This window comes from Salmo salar, chromosome 13 (assembly GCF_965601325.2).
Source record: "Salmo salar chromosome 13, fSalSal1, whole genome shotgun sequence".
NCBI lineage: Eukaryota > Metazoa > Chordata > Actinopteri > Salmoniformes > Salmonidae > Salmo > Salmo salar.
In genome coordinates this window covers 21,287,175-21,303,532 of record NC_138303.1, presented here as the reverse complement: position 1 = coordinate 21,303,532, position 16,358 = coordinate 21,287,175, and the positions used below count along the sequence as shown (strand labels likewise).

The following is a 16,358-nucleotide window of genomic DNA, read 5'->3' as shown; positions in this document are numbered from 1 at the left end:
ACTACTCATAAAGCAAATTTAGAACTTTTATTTATCAAAAACATAAAATACCGTCATACCGTAAAAAATCAGAAAAATACCATGATATTATATTTTGGCCATATCACCCAGCCCTAGTCAATGCGGAACATTTCAAGAACTTGAACTCTTCTTCAAGTGCAGTCGCAAAAACAATCAAGCTCTATAATGGAAACAGGCTCTCATGAGGACCGCCACAGGAGGATAAGTTCATTAGAGTTAACTGCACCTCAGATTGCAGCCCAAATAAATGCTTCATACAGTTCAAGTAACAGACACATCTCAACAACAATTGTTCAGAGGAGACTGCGTGAATCAGGCCTTCATGGTCGAATTGCTGCAAAGAAACCACTACTAAAGGACACCAATAAGAAGAAGAGACTTGCTCGGTTCAAGAAACACGAGCAATGAACATTAGACTGGTGGAAATCTGTCCTATTGTCTGATGAGTCCAAATTTGAGATTTTTGGTTCCGACCGCTGTGTCTTTGTGAGACGCAGAGTAGGTGAACGGATGATCTCTGCATATGTGGTTCCCACCGTGAAGCATGGAGGAGGAGGTGTGATGGTGTGGGGGGCTTTGCTGGTGACACTGTTGGTGATTTATTTAGAATTCAAGGTACACTTAACCAGCATGGCTACCAAAGCATTCTGCAGCGATATGCCGTCCCATCTGGTTTGCGTTTAGTGGGACTATCATTTGTTTTTCAACAGGACAATGACCCAACACACCTCCAGGCTGTGTAAGGGCTATTTGACCAAGAAGGAGGGTGATGGAGTGCTGCATCAGATGACCTGGCCTCCACAATCACCTGACCTCAACCCAATTGAGATGGTTTGGGATGAGTTGGACTGCAGAGTGAAGGAAAAGCAGTCAACAGGTGCTCAGCATATGTGGGAACTCTGTCAAGACTGTTGGAAAAGCATTCCTCATGAAGCTGGTTGAGAGAATGCCAAGAGTGTGCAAAGCTGTCATCAAGGCAAAGGGTGGCTGCTTTGAAGAATCTAAAATGTTGTTAACACTTTTTTGGTTACTACATGATTCCATATGTGTTATTTCATAGTTTTGATGTCTTCACTATTATTCTACAATGTAGACAATAGTAAAAATAAAGAAAAACCTTGAATGAGTAGGTGTGTCCAAACTTTTGACTAGTACTGTATGTGTGTAGTTTGTCTCGGCTTGGAACAGGCTTAGGCGGCCCTCGTTCAAACCAGTCCGTGTGCCCGTTTCCACCTACTGTGTGCAAACTCCCTGGAAGGACATGTAGTATTCTTGAGGAAGCTTGGAGTTACCAATGGCAACTTTCCTTTCCCGGATGCCGGTACCTGGACTGAGGAGAAGGAGGTGGAGAGAGACTTGGGGCTGTGGTCGGAACAGGTGGAACTAGCATCCCAACAGTGAGATTGTGAGACCGCTGGTTACATACAGGGCCCAGGTTCGGATGATGACTTAGTGTCTCTGGACGTTTCCGGGGGTTTCTCGGGTGACGAAGAGGACTTCGTTCCGTGACAGCCACCTCCTCATGCTACGGGAGTAGCGGGGGAAACCCTAGTATCCAACACGTCGTTCATAGAACTGGGCCGCAGGGCTGCTATTCGTTTGGAGGTGAAGTGGCCGTATTCACCCCCACGGCAGAAGTCATCAAGGTTCGGTGGATGGCAAGCTAGCTGGCTACTTAGCCCCGTAGGCTAACATGGCCGTGGCTAATGTGAATCCTACCTTCCGGAAGGCCGACAGGCAGAGATCTGCCAGCTAAGTGGGCTTCCCCAGGGGCCGGCCCAGCACCAGGTCTGACCGGCCTGGTTCCCAGGCGCAACGCCGGTCTGCCTGGGACAAGTGCCACCCAACATCCAGGGGATGGTCCTAAGACAGCCCCCGTGCACCTATCTCAGGGATGGGGAATGGCATGAGTTTGGGTCCTCCCTTGCCAAAAGCCCCAAATACCCATGGTGATAACAGTACCTTCAAGTGGCATGTCTAATTGGGGTACGTCACGGATGGCCGAAGCCATGGACCAGGCTTCAGGCAAACGTTTGCACCTAAACACATTGTTTCAACCCCGTTGTTTTCAGGTTTCAAGTGAGTTGTGTATTCCACGTTTGAGCTCAATAAAATATGTCCCTCCACAGTCAGACACAAAGTTGTCAAGAGTGGTGGAGATAAAATAAAAATAACCTATTTCTTCAAATCCACGAGGGGGCGTCATTGCCCCCTCTGATGGCACTTTACTGGAGACTCGCTGCCTGCTCCAACCAATGGCACGCATGCGGAAAGGGACGGGGTTTACTCCCCATTCCAGACCCAATATCTTCAAGCCATCAGACTGCTGAATACTTAAACTGGACTGACCACCTGCTCTGATTTCCGCACCTTAACACACATGCACTCACTCACGCACACACCCACACAGCCATACCCACACCCACACAGACACCCACACATCCACACATATACAGTACATTCATGCTACACACACACATCACAACTGCTGCTACCGTACTCTTATTATGATTGCTAAATGCTGCACAATTTAAACACCTTTACCCCCAATCTCCCCATCCGCAAAATGTGTAAATATTGGGCTAGAAATTGTGCATTCCTGTATTATACTTTTGCTAAAATGTTTATTCTATTCTACTGAGTCATTTACTTTATGTTCCTGTTCTTTTATTTAATTATTTTTTATTGTTGTTGCATTGTCGATAAGGAACCTGCAAGTAAGCATTTCATTGGACAGTGTATACCACATGTATCCTGTACATTCAACTGATAAAACTTGAAACGTGAAACACGCACACTGCATTCAGAGACAAGTGGGGAATAAACAGCATGATGAAACCCTACACTCTGCCTGTCAGCTGCAAGTAAGGAGTGGCCCAGAACTCAAACACACACACACACACGCCCGCTGCCCAGTCTTACTGTAGGCAAACACTTCGCTCTCACACAAACCTCATGATTCCTGTTTGTTTTCTATGAAACACAAGCAAACGTGGAAATGACACAGCCAGTAACCCATGTAAATGACTGTGTTCACAGAATTGCTATATGGAAATTGCACCTAACAACAGATCTAGGATTAGATTATCCTACCACAATTCTAACCTTAACCATTAGGGGGAATGGATACATACATGACCCTGTGTCAGTGTTAATGGAAACTTCTAGGTACTCTGTCAAGGACAGCTGTAGTCAGAGAAGCAGGTGTGTCCCACTACAGTACACACTACTCACTGTTAAAGTAGCAGAGTCAAAACAAAGTCACTAAACTGGTTACTATAACGATTAGTAGCATTACTCTCTATGGCAACAGAGGTCACCACTGGGGATATAATCCCAGGAGAAGGTTCTGCAATACCGTGGTTGTGTTGAGTAAATTGCTGTTGGCCTAATACCCTGGTGCTATTGAGTAAATAGGGTTGATAACCTGGTGCTATTGAGTAAATAGGCCTAATACCCTGGTGCTATTGAGTAAATAGGCCTAATACCCTGGTGCTATTGAGTAAATAGGCCTAATACCCTGGTGCTATTGAGTAAATAGGCCTAATAACCTGGTGCTATTGAGTAAATAGGCCTAATAACCTGGTGCTATTGAGTAAATAGGCCTAATACCCTGGTGCTATTGAGTAAATAGGCCTAATAACCTGGTGCTATTGAGTAAATAGGCCTAATACCCTGGTGCTATTGAGTAAATAGGCCTAATACCCTGGTGCTATTGAGTAAATAGGCCTAATAACCTGGTGCTATTGAGTAAATAGGCCTAATACCCTGGTGCTATTGAATAAATAGGCCTAATACCCTGGTGCTATTGAGTAAATAGGCCTAATACCCTGGTGCTATTGAGTAAATAGGCATAATACCCTGGTGCTATTGAGTAAATAGGCCTAATAACCTGGTGCTATTGAGTAAATAGGCCTAATACCCTGGTGCTATTGAGTAAATAGGCCTAATACCCTGGTGCTATTGAGTAAATAGGCCTAATAACCTGGTGCTATTGAGTAAATAGGCCTAATACCCTGGTGCTATTGAGTAAATAGGCCTAATACCCTGGTGCTATTGAGAAAATAGGCCTAATACCCTGGTGCTATTGAGTAAATAGGCCTAATAACCTGGTGCTATTGAGTAAATAGGCCTAATACCCTGGTGCTATTGAGTAAATAGGCCTAATACCCTGGTGCTATTGAGTAAATAGGCCTAATACCCTGGTGCTATTGAGTAAATAGGCCTAATACCCTGGTGCTATTGAGTAAATAGGCCTAATACCCTGGTGCTATTGAGTAAATAGGCCTAATACCCTGGTGCTATTGAGTAAATAGGCCTAATAACCTGGTGCTATTGAGTAAATAGGCCTAATACCCTGGTGCTATTGAGTAAATAGGCCTAATACCCTGGTGCTATTGAGTAAATAGGCCTAATAACCTGGTGCTATTGAGTAAATAGGCCTAATACCCTGGTGCTATTGAGTAAATTGGCCTAATACCCTGGTGCTATTGAGTAAATAGGCCTAATACCCTGGTGCTATTGAGTAAATTGGCCTAATACCCTGGTGCTATTGAGTAAATAGGCCTAATACCCTGGTGCTATTGAGTAAATAGGGTTGATAACCTGGTGCTAATGAGTAAATAGCCCTAATACTGTGGTGTGGCTTACTTTAGGTTTTCCACCAAACCCCACCATTGTTTTTCAATCTTGATCCTGGGGTCTCCTAGGGGGTGCAGGCTTTTGTTCCAGGCCAACAGTAACACACCTGATTCAACTAATCAAGGACTTGCAATTAAAGTTGTTGATAAATTGAATGTGTTGTGTTAGTACTGGAACATAAAGCACAGTCAGAACGCAAAAGGACTATATTTAGAGGTGACAAGATGGCACTACGTATAACGATAAAACTGATAAATGTGTACTACCCATTTGTCAGTTAATCCAATATGTCACTGTATGGTTATTTTAATCTCATTAGCTATACATTTATTAACTCTCAAGCTAATTTAATGAAGTCTTAATGACCTTGTGAAATGGGGGAGTCAAAACAACTTTTTCAGGAGATCACTTTCTAGAGGATGACAAAGGCCAGAATATTTGGTTAAGAACCCAATGTGAAGGCCGTACTCCTTCCTATTTGAGAAACGAGGACATGCTATTAGTTACATAAAATTCATAACATTCCTGTGCAGTACTGAGGACTTCACACCAGCTTTGGTCAGTAATTCAAGCAAAATATAATTCATGGCCTACTTTGCATGCCCCAAACCCATTGACAAAATGTTCTGTTAAAGGTAAACTCCACCCAAATACTATATTTTGGTATTTGTTTCATTAGTCCTTTGTTAGTGGGAGTTTGCCAAAAGGCAGTCCCAACATTTTTTCCTTGTCATCAATCAAGTTTTCAAGATATGTAACTTTCAAAATACAGAAATAATCCCTGTATAATGCATTCTGTATCATATGATGTTGCATGTTGCATCATATTATGCAAAATGCTTCATACGGGGATGATTTCTGTATTTTGAAAGTTATATATCTTGAAAAATGGATTGCTGACAATTAAAACATTTTAGGATTGTGTCAACAATGGACTAATGAAAAAAATACCAAAATATAGTTATAGTTTTTGAGTTTTCCTTATAAAATGATTATAAAACTTCAAAATTGGAAAGAAAGAGGGAAAAATAGCTTGTGGTCAATGCAAATATTTGAACATCATGCAAATATGTTCACTAAACTAAAAGCGTGGTATAGGCCTACAAACTATAGTAAATTGACAGGTCTGATTTGTTAGAAAGACTATAAAAAGTCTTTAACTTCATTAAACCATGTGTGCTCAATGAAATCATGACTGGGAAATCAGACTGGCTGGCTCACGTATTACATATGATATAATCTCTTATGGACAGACTACGTAAACGTTATTGAGCATCTGACCAAATTACGCAAGATTTTAGTTCAGGGTTAACCGAGATTACATGTGATATTACACTGTAGCTATCAGCAAAGGGTATGAACCAATGCTTTTATATATATATATATATATATATAGATGACTAACAGGGGGGGCGTACCGTTGTAAAAAATATTTTGGAAGATATAGAAATGCATTTACTAATGTGGCTTCCGTCTGGCCACTCTACCATAAAGACCTGATTGGTGGAGTGCTGCAGAGATGGTTGTTCTTCTGGAAGGTTATCCCATCTCCACAGAGGAACTCTGGAGCTCTGTTAGAGTGACCATCAGGTTCTTGGTCACCTCCCTGACCAAGGCCCTTCTCCCCCGATTGCGCAGTTTGGCCGTGTGGCCAGCTCTAGGAAGAGTCTTGGTGGTTCCAAACTTCTTCCATTTAAGAATGATGGAGGCCTCTGTGTTATTTGGGACCTTCAATGCTGAAGACATTTTTTGGTACCCTTCCCCAGATCTGTGCCTTTACATAATCCTGTCTCGGAGCTCTACGGACAATTCCTTCGACTTCATGGCTTGGTTTTTGCTCTGACATGCACTGTCAACTGTGGGACCTTCTATAAACAGGTGTGTGCCTTTCCAAATCATGTCCAATCAATTGAATTTACCGGAAGTGGACTCCAATCAAGTTGTAGAAACATTTCAAGGATGATGAATGGAAACAGGATGCACCTGAGCTCAATTTCAAGTCTCATAGCAAAGGGTCTGAATACTTATGTAAATAAGGTATTTTATTTTTTGCCAAAAATATCAACAACTAAAAATGTTGCTTCGTCATTATGAGGTATTGTGTGTAGATTGATGATACAATTATCTTTGAATACATTTTAGAATAAGGCTGTAGCGTAACAAACTGTGGAAAAAGTCAAGGGGTCTGAATACTCTCAGAATGCACTGTACATGTAATGTAAATACTGTATAATTTCATTCCTATGGAGGACTACTTTTCTGAGGAGTGCCAATATGGCCGACCAGTGGCTTCAAAGCCTCGCCATGGCCAAAACAAAGTATCAGCAATCCAGGGTTTATATACATCATTGGTATGAACTAGGATAATGTAAGAACACCCTCTTGTGGTTTACAACAGGTAAAACGTCAATGAAAGGGGTGTGGACTCAAATCTTCAGTGTGTAATAGAATTTTGCTACACTGGCATTAACATCTACTAACCATGTGTATGTGACCAATAACATTTGATTTGATTTCTCTGCCATTCTGTTCTTCAGAGAACATTCACTGGAGTCAAGGAAGCAATTTTGCACTGTTGAACATTATAACACAATGCTGTGTTGGGCATTTCACAAATGTGATGTTTGTCGGTCAGGATATTGGATCTGTGTAACAGATAAGCATATCACTGCTGCAGATATTGGAGTGTAAATATTGATGCCATTTAAAAATGTTAATAGTTGTTCACGAACATTCCATTCTGTTCAGAAGCTGATATGTTGTCTCTGGTTGCAGTGACCACGAAATATCAACCATCTCATTATTGCATTTAACCTCCTCATTTAGGGTGTTACAATATCTACAAATTAAGTAAACAAAAATAATAATAGGTCATTTCCACAGTGTTTATGAGCTAATATTGTCGAAAACAATTAGCACATTCCAAAAGTTGAGAAGCATGCGCCATTATATTAAGGGTATTGTTTTAACTGTTTGTGCCTGGGTTATTTAGGGAAAACATGCGCAGTGAAGTCCACCTATAGAAAACGGTCACTAGCACTATTCGTTTAGTTATTAAAGGGTTATAAATGTCGGACCGCTGTCAAAAATCACCATTACACACGACGGCAAGGCATGAAGCCTTCATGATGAAGGCCCATAATGGCTTTCTGTATCTATATCGACAGACCATGCTTTGCTACAATGAAACGTCCTCGCTTCCATAACTGATACAGTGTACTGATGCTTTCTGAACTGACTGCACTCGCGTTTCCTTTGTAACCATGAGGTCAGAACGTAGGTTCACGTTCACCAAGGATGCAGATTGTCACGAAAATCTACTTTTAACAAAAACAGCTTGTATAGTTCACTTCTTGTCGCCACAGTCAATCCCCAAACCAAGTGAATTACCTGTTGGAATTAGACAGCGAAGAAGAATTCTCTCCACACTCCATCTTTGAGACCCTTCCTTCTCAGCACACGGTAGACATCGCTCTTCCCGTATTTGATAGTCAGCTGTGTACAGGGGGCTTAGACAGTTGCATTCTGGGTCTTGTTGTTTCATTGCCTAATGGCAAAAATAGATTTTCGTGAGCACAACCCCCCAAAAAGGACTCGTAGTCCCAAAGTGCCTCTCATGGCGTTCCGTCGATCTGTAACGCACCATGAGGACGTTCATATACGGTAACATTCAACAGGGCCTTTCTCCAGCCAATATAGTGGCAGCGACTCAAATGTGTCAGGGCCACGTCTTACTGGATGAGGCTATTGAATTGTTTTAATATATAGTGACACTATGTCATGTGGTTCAAAGAATAAATCAACAAAATCTAAAGTCATGTAACTAGGCTATATGCTATTTATGATAATAAAATGTGAACGTTTAAAATCCATTGTATCAGCTCCAATAATTGTCAGTTCATATAGGCTACCAACCATTCACATGATGAACAGCATGTATTATATATGGCAACTGTCAAACTTAGTCAACAACATTTTTATTCATTATTTGAGGGATAATAATGCACAGGTAATACAACAATTTTGAAAAATTGTAACAGACCAGATTCAGAGGTCTGGTGCCTCCCTAGTTAGGATATAACTTCAGATATGAACAACTTCAACATAGAAAACAGGAAAAACATCATAGGTATTCTTCTCAACATAACCAATCATTTTGTATCCTCTCTATAATGGTCAATTTTCAAAACAAAGAGTCATCTGAAGCCGTTTGAGATTGTGAATGTTTGTAAGATAAAACATTAAAGGGGGAAATAGCATTTTGTGAAAAAAGGGAAGACACCTTAGCCTATGCCCAGGTACAAAAGTCAAACCACACACAGTCCAGACCACTAAAAAGCTCTGGAGACAACACTCCTAATTCAAGCCTATTTCATTGGATAGTAAGTGCACTAAAAACAAACACACACACACACACACGCACGCACACACACACACGCCGCCTTGTTCACCCTTAGATATCGACAAATGAACATTCTCCATATGTGTGTCAATGTGTCCTGAAGAGCTAAATTAAATGTGCATCGTCAAACACGTTAAACAGTGTATTTCAACACATACCATCACATTTGATGGACTTCCACTTCACCTTTTTTGTTTACATTTTTTTCTTCTTTTTTTTGATTTGTCACTGAGAAAAGAAAATTCTTAAGCAAACAAACAAAGGGATAGGGTAGGTGAAATAAATTAGCCATTAAATGTGTAAATTACACTGGATATCAAGACATTAGCAAGCCAATATGACTGACAAAATATGGTGTATTGCTGTACTCTCTAATCATATTGTTGCAGTTGCTGCTGTATTCTACATTAGTTCAAACTGCGGGATATGTGTTTCCCACATCATCTAGGAAGACAGGTAGTAAAGGGTAAAATAAAGTATATCATAATATCCACAATGGTAAGCAGTGCTAAACTATTATATTGCAAACACCAAAGCTTGTCAGGTAAACAATAGCAGTCAATATGACGTAATCAATCAAACAATCAACAAGCAACTCATAATTGATACTGTGCTAAAACTTCACACCCAGCTACTAACTGTTCTTAACATCCTCTCATAATAAAGGGTTGGAATTAACGTGTAGCCTGTAGAATGTTTCTGCAAAGCCTTTGTGAGAATTCATGTTCTATAACTGAACTCCAGCCAAGGTGCTCATTCTCCCTATACACAAAAGCCAGTCACTAGACAAGAGCCAAGGGCCAAGGTCTGAAGAACTGTATTGAAAAGCGCAAGGTACCGTCAGTGCTTGTCTATCTAACCTCTGTTGTTCATCTATCAAATGTGAATATAACAATACGGGAGGTATTCAATCGTAATGCAATGTAAGGCATGTAGCCTACACTCAGTCCTTCGTGAAAGGGATAGTGAGAGATTTGTGCAATTAAGCTAGCTGATCCCATAGACTTCCAGTCATTAATGATCGCTACAGAAACTACCTTGAACTTCCTTCAAACTGGACGCAGAGACATGAAATGGTATCCATGAGTTCATCTGACTTAATTGCCCAAATCTCACACTATCCCTTTGAGAACTCCCATCATCCCAAAATAGACATTTATGGATTAAAGCAATGTAGGCTGACATTTAGAAAATCTAATTAAATTGCAATGGTGATATTGGGCTGAATCCTAACTTGAGGAACACAAAATGTCAGCACAAGGGTTAATATTATATTATGGTATGAGTTAAGTATCTGTATTTGGACATAATGCAAAGTACAATTTTAGGAGAAACTGTGCTCGATGAACAAGCAGACGGATTAAATTGCACCATGTAACCATGAACTTTCTACAAACTCCCCTTGCTATCATATTAACTAGATAATATACACAAGTGATTATAAAATAGATCTGTCGCTTTGAGAGCAAGCTATTCTGCTCTATTGATATAAATATAAATTAAAGATTTTAGGGGTTTTATTTCAATCAAATTATTTCATTTGTTTTGTGTGAATTCAAGTATCTACTTTTAGTAATTATTATATAGATAAAATATTAAAATTCTCTGATTGCACATGCTAGTATTTTTCATAAATTAAAGACATTTAATTTAGACTTAATTCATTTTACGATAAAACAGTTCTGACTGGTAAAACAGCCTAAAAGTTTTGCATCTCTGAGGATCATTTATGGCTTTGTTATGATTCTGAGTTAGACAGGTGGCCCTGTTATTTTCCTATTTGTCATCGAACTGGTTAGAATGCGGGTCACAGAGGACTAAAAGTACTTATTTCTGGACACCCCTCGGTTTCTTTTTTAGTCCTGATTACAACCCCCCATATTGGGGGTTAAGGTTTGAGTAGGGTGAAACTGCCCCTTAGACACTGACCTATGGCCAGTTTTGTGTCTTTGCCTATAATGTTTAAGGTTAGAATTTAGGCAGGCTGGTTCCTAGATCTGTGTCTAAGGGCAGCCTCTTCCGGAGCATTAACGTTGGGGTAAAAGATTAGCAGTGCTCTTCAAGTGCAGAAAGACACAACAGGGGGAAGGGAGGGAAGGGTTAGGGTTAGTGCAAGACAAGTGTTTTTAGAAACTATATTTGAAGGGTTTCTTTTTCGTTTCAGAAAATATTATTTTCAAACTGACTTAAATTTTCTATAAAAAGACATATGCCGCTCCCTTTTCTGAATTATTTCATTCAAACAAGAGCAAGTAGATTTTTCCAGATCATCCTCAAGTCGGACTTCAAGCTCCAAAATGGTGACAACTCATTTGATTGTGCTGCAATGGTGCAACTCTGGTCAAATACGTTCCCACTGTTAGATTCAGCATTTAGTCCATAATTAGCAACAATAGCAGTGGAAACATATATTCAACAACATTTTTTCATCTTCAAACTTTGTGGATATGCCGTTTACATTGCTTGGTGTAGATACAGATTTTAGTTTAGAAATGTTTGCGTAAACATCCTCAATCATACTCTTGTGCCCCAAGGTATAATTACTGTCTCAAAAATTGGATATAATCTCATATCATATGTAGAACAAAAAATAAATCCCACATTTCAGTGTAAATGTTTGAAATGAACAAAATTACTATAAATACTTAAACAGCATAAGAACAGAAGAAAGAATTTGATTTATGCGTAACAGTGTGTACTCTGGGCCAAAAAACAACAAAGAAAGTGACAGAAACACATTACTATATTGCACTGAAGCAGACTGATGAAAAAAGCTCTCTACTTCGGCATTCAGCTGCCACAATCAAAAACAAACTCAAGACGCCGAAAGTGGAAAACAACAAAATGCAAATTTGACCTTCCTGCCTTGAAAGAACGATGGATGACGTCATTGCTTTGAGTATATAGATATATAGATATAGATATTGTATATATACACAGTACAGTATATCCATTGAAAAATCACTAGCAGTAAATTACCTCACCATGCTAATAGAATATCCTTTAAAAAATCTCTCAAGCACAACATGAATCTACAGACATGTATAGGGAATTATGCAAAATTCTATTGAAATATGACTTTTGTTTAGAAAATGCTATTTATATATTGAGTGGGATTTTAACTTTGATTACAATTAACCCCTGTTGTGAATAGCTTAACTGAAATTCTGCTTCGAAATGGAATGGAGAAAAAATGAACTGTTACATCAGCATATACCAGTAGACACATACACCGTATACAGTATAGGGTTAAAACACAAAGATCAGAGTGAAATCAAACGCATGAACTAATTGTTTTCACGTCTCTATGGTTATTTTTAGTTTGGTTCTCTGTCCCCCAGTCCTTGTGTCGTCCATAACGTCTTTGAGCTTACTGGCGTAATGTGGATGGCTAGTCAGAGAGATATAGCATCCTCTCTGGCTCCTGGGTTAGTGAAAGCAGAACTACTCTGAGGGAGGGGGCACCCTCTTGGTCTTTCCCTTCCGTGTGGCAGGGGGGTTGGGCTGTCTGTTTAATGTCGGGGTCTCCAGGTTCACCCTCTCTGTCGGGATCTGGGACTGGGCCTGGTGCTGGACTTGGGCCGTGTTCGGGGTGGCGGTTGAAGTTGGGTTCGCGGTGGAGGTGGAGGATGAGATTTGGGTAGAACTGAAAGGAGTCTTTGTTTGGACAGGGGTGGCCTGAGGGGGGTGCTCTTTGGGCTTGCGGCCTCTCTTCTTTCCTGTGGTGGCACCGTTCTTAACCTCCTTTTTCTCAAACTCTTTGTTTTCTGCCGGTTTGCTCTTGCTGCTGCTGGGCACCACATGGCTAGAGGCTCGGAACCAGTTCTGTACGAATGTATGATAATGTAACGTATGACAACGTAACGTATGACAATGTAACGTATGACAATGTAACGTATGACAATGTAACGTATGACAATGTAACGTACGATAATGTAACGTACGATAATGTAACGTACGATAATGTAACGTACGATAATGTAACGTATGATAATGTAGCATATGATAATGTAACATATGATAATGTAACGTATGATAATGTAACGTATGATAATGTAACATATGATAATGTAACGTATGATCATTTAATGATAATAATGAGGGAAAACGTTCTGTTACTGCATGTGTGTATGACATACGCCTGTCTGTTTTAAAATGTGTTTCTAAATGAGTGAATGCGTCATCTGTGAGTGGGTCTGTTTCAATGTGTATATCAGACCTGTGAGGGTTTATGTATGTAAGTCTCACCTGTGAATGTGTCTTGCTGATGTGGTACTTGACACCACTTTCTGAGCTGAATTCCTTCTGACACAGTAAGCAGGTGTACTTCCCTGCGTCGCCCCCTGCCTGAAGCATACAGAAACACTCAGTCAGGAGTAGGTACAAGTTGTCCCTAAACCTAACCACTGACACAGAGTCAGATATTTGTTCATCCATTTAACTCAACCTGGTCGTGATGGTCCTACCTGGTTACAGTTGGCTAGATGAGCTTTGAGCCCGGACACACTGGAGTAAACAGCTTCACAGCTCTAGAAACAGAGAGGAACAATAACAACACATACCAATATAGTAAACTGTGTATAAAATCTTCACTTGCTCATTTTTAGAGCCTGTAGAGCTCAGAATTGAATGACAGCGCTGGAATGTGTAAAAGCAACTGGAAAATGTAAAAAACAGGATTTATCTGAAAGGTGTTTAATGGACAGAACATGTTGTCTAGAGGTTCTTACTCCGTTGGAGCAGCAGAGGAAACCCTTCTCCTTGACCTCGTTCTTCCAGCTCTCCAGCAGCTTGGGACTGAACTTGGGAAGGCCAGGCCGAGTGTAGTTCAACTGGGGGAGGAAGACAGACAGGGATAAGATGTTCAGTGTGTGTGTGTGTGTGTGTGTGTGTGTGTGTGTGTGTGTGTACCTGTCTGTATCTTACCCTCTTGCTGTCCGGTACCAGGTCATCTTTGATGCGGCGCTTGGTTCCCCAGTCCTTGGTCAGTTCATCCTCTGCTATCTCCTGCAGGTGGAACACTGCTACCTGGGCCGACCGACGTCTCACCCTACCACTAGGAGTCCTCTCAAAGTCCTCCCCCAGCCCCTCTCTCTCCCCATCCCTCTCTCTCTCCTCCTCTCTCTCTTTCTCCCTGCCTGCAGACAACTCTTGCCACTTCTCCTTTTCCTTCCTCTCTCTCTCCGTGTGGTTCAGCTCCCTCCTTTCCCCAAGCTGTGTCTGGGACTCCTCTGTGCTCGCCTGGAAGAGGAGGGACAGCCCCGTCAGGGACCAATGAGAGAATTCACAGCGATTCAACCAACGACTATGGGTGTAATCTCAACCGATAAAGATATAAAACAAAACCGCTTCTGCTCTCTCTTACCCCTCTGCTGGTGTTAGTGTTGTTGGTATTGTTGATATTGGTGGTGTTGGTGGTGTTGGGGGTAGTGGGGGTGCGGTGTTCAGTGCGGAGGTGGTAGTCTCTGCCAGCCTTGGAGCGGTAGGTCTTCCCACAGTGCTGACACAGAAACACAGGCTTGTCCTCCTCTGACAGCTCTCTGCCACAGCGCTTCTGATGGTACTGGTACCCCATCAGACTGGAGAAATGGGCCGAGCAGCCCTGTGGGTGTGTGGGTGCACGTACGTGTGCGTGCAACATTGAAAATGGGAGAAATAGAAAATTCACATTAGACTGTAAATCAGGTTAGTGGAGCAGAGTATGGATGTATTTAACCAAGATGTCTAGGTTATATTCATCTAACTTCATATAGTGTCACTGACATAAACTAGCTTTCTCAAGAGAGGTGGACAACCATTTTTGCGGTTGAATGAGAGAAGAGTGAGTTAGAAGTGGAAGAAATAAATGAAATGCCCATGAATAGATGAAGAGAGGTTAGTGTCTGTCTGAGCAGCCCTGTCTCTTCACCTCTCTCCTCTCTGCACTCTAGTGTGAGTAATTGGTAACAGAGTGTTGATGTGTGTTTGGGCAGAATGACAAGAAAGAGAGAGGGAAGGAGGGAGTGAGAGAGGAGAGAGAGAGAGGGAGAGAGAGAAAGAAAGAGAGAGAGAGGGTGGGAGAGAGGGTTAGATGGCGATGGAAGGGTGTGCAGCAGAAATAGAAGAGAGAGAGAGCGAGCGAGAGAAAGAAAGTGGGATTATAGAGAAAAAGAAGCACATGAGTGAGTACATACCTCGTTAGGACACTTGATTCGTCCCATCTGTTTGAGCACTCTGCGCAGCCTCTCTCTTTCCTCCTGCCTGTCCCCCGTCTGGCCCTCGCTCCCCGAGGCCTGAAGGGGGAACAAACACAGCGTCGCACCAGAGTCGTGTCCCCTCAAAACACCTCCCCCTCCCAACTAGGCCGGGAAAATGTGTTTTCCATCTCAGGCGTCAGGCGGTGCCAGGATCATTAAATGGTTTCATGGCAAGGCCGTTACTCAAGACATGTTTATGACAACTGTCAAACTAATGTTTTCACCGAAGGGTTTATCAGTGCCAAAAACATGTCTGATAAAAACAGCAGCTGACGGCACAGCCAGAGAGAGGACAGGGGAGGGGACTACACATCAGGGCAGTGAATACATTCATATGTTGAGAGAACAACTCTCTGGATTAAAAATGCAACTGTGGATACTCTCTCAGGTGCATCTCAATAAACTACATTAGCTTTCTGTCCTTGTCTCTTTTCCATCATCTGTATTCCTGGTGGGCATCCTCCATTTTGATTTCACTTATGTTTTTAGATTGGTACACTCTTAGAAAAAAAGGTGCTACCTAGAACCTAAAATGGTTCTTCGGCTGTCCCCATAGGAGAACCCTTTGAAGAACCTTGAAGAACCTTTTTGGGTTCCAGGTAGAACACTTTTGGGATCCATGTAGGACTATTTTCACAGAGGATTCAAAATGGAACCCCAAAAAAGGTTCTGTGTGGAACCAAAAAGGGTTCTCCCTGGAACCAAAAAGGGTTCTCCTATGGGGACAGCTGAAGAACCCTTTTGGAACCATTTTTTCTAAGAGTGTACAGATGAAGGAGAGGAAGCCATTTGAGATGATTGAGACACATCCCTAGTCTGAGAGGGAAAAGAGGGGATAAGACTGCAACTCAGAGGAATACATGTTATTCCCACACTAAAACAAAGTGAACCATGTCAGTCAGACCCTGAGGCTGGAGAACACACTCCCACCAGTCTTAGATCCACCAGGGGACACACAGAAACCCCCAGCATTTATTTGTAAAACCTTTATCAGACATGAGCCAGAGTGAGGGGGGAGAAAGAGGGAAAGAGAAATATATATTGAAAAAGACAGAGAA

The 16,358-nt window shown here is 41.6% G+C and overlaps 2 protein-coding genes across 3 annotated transcripts in view; both read right to left on the bottom strand.

Moving 5' to 3' along the window:
• uckl1b (uridine-cytidine kinase 1-like 1b) overlaps positions 1-8,198 on the bottom strand; it is a 66,222-nt gene extending 58,024 nt beyond the window's left edge. The window contains exon 1 of the mRNA XM_014134724.3: positions 8,053-8,198. Coding sequence (XP_013990199.1) covers positions 8,053-8,096 — 44 coding nt within the window. The 5' untranslated portion in view covers positions 8,097-8,198. The remainder of the gene's footprint in view (positions 1-8,052) is intronic.
• Positions 8,199-8,622: 424 nt separating this feature from the next.
• The window catches only part of LOC106566583 (zinc finger protein 512B), a 72,352-nt gene continuing 64,616 nt past the window's right edge, over positions 8,623-16,358 (bottom strand). For both annotated transcript variants that reach the window (XM_014134718.3, XM_045693021.2), the window contains exons 12-18: positions 15,238-15,336; positions 14,430-14,666; positions 13,991-14,305; positions 13,795-13,896; positions 13,531-13,593; positions 13,313-13,411; positions 8,623-12,889 (exon numbers count right to left, since the gene is read on the bottom strand). In XM_014134718.3, the coding sequence (XP_013990193.1) occupies positions 12,509-12,889; positions 13,313-13,411; positions 13,531-13,593; positions 13,795-13,896; positions 13,991-14,305; positions 14,430-14,666; positions 15,238-15,336 (1,296 nt within the window). In that variant the 3' untranslated portion in view covers positions 8,623-12,508. The remainder of the gene's footprint in view (positions 12,890-13,312; positions 13,412-13,530; positions 13,594-13,794; positions 13,897-13,990; positions 14,306-14,429; positions 14,667-15,237; positions 15,337-16,358) is intronic.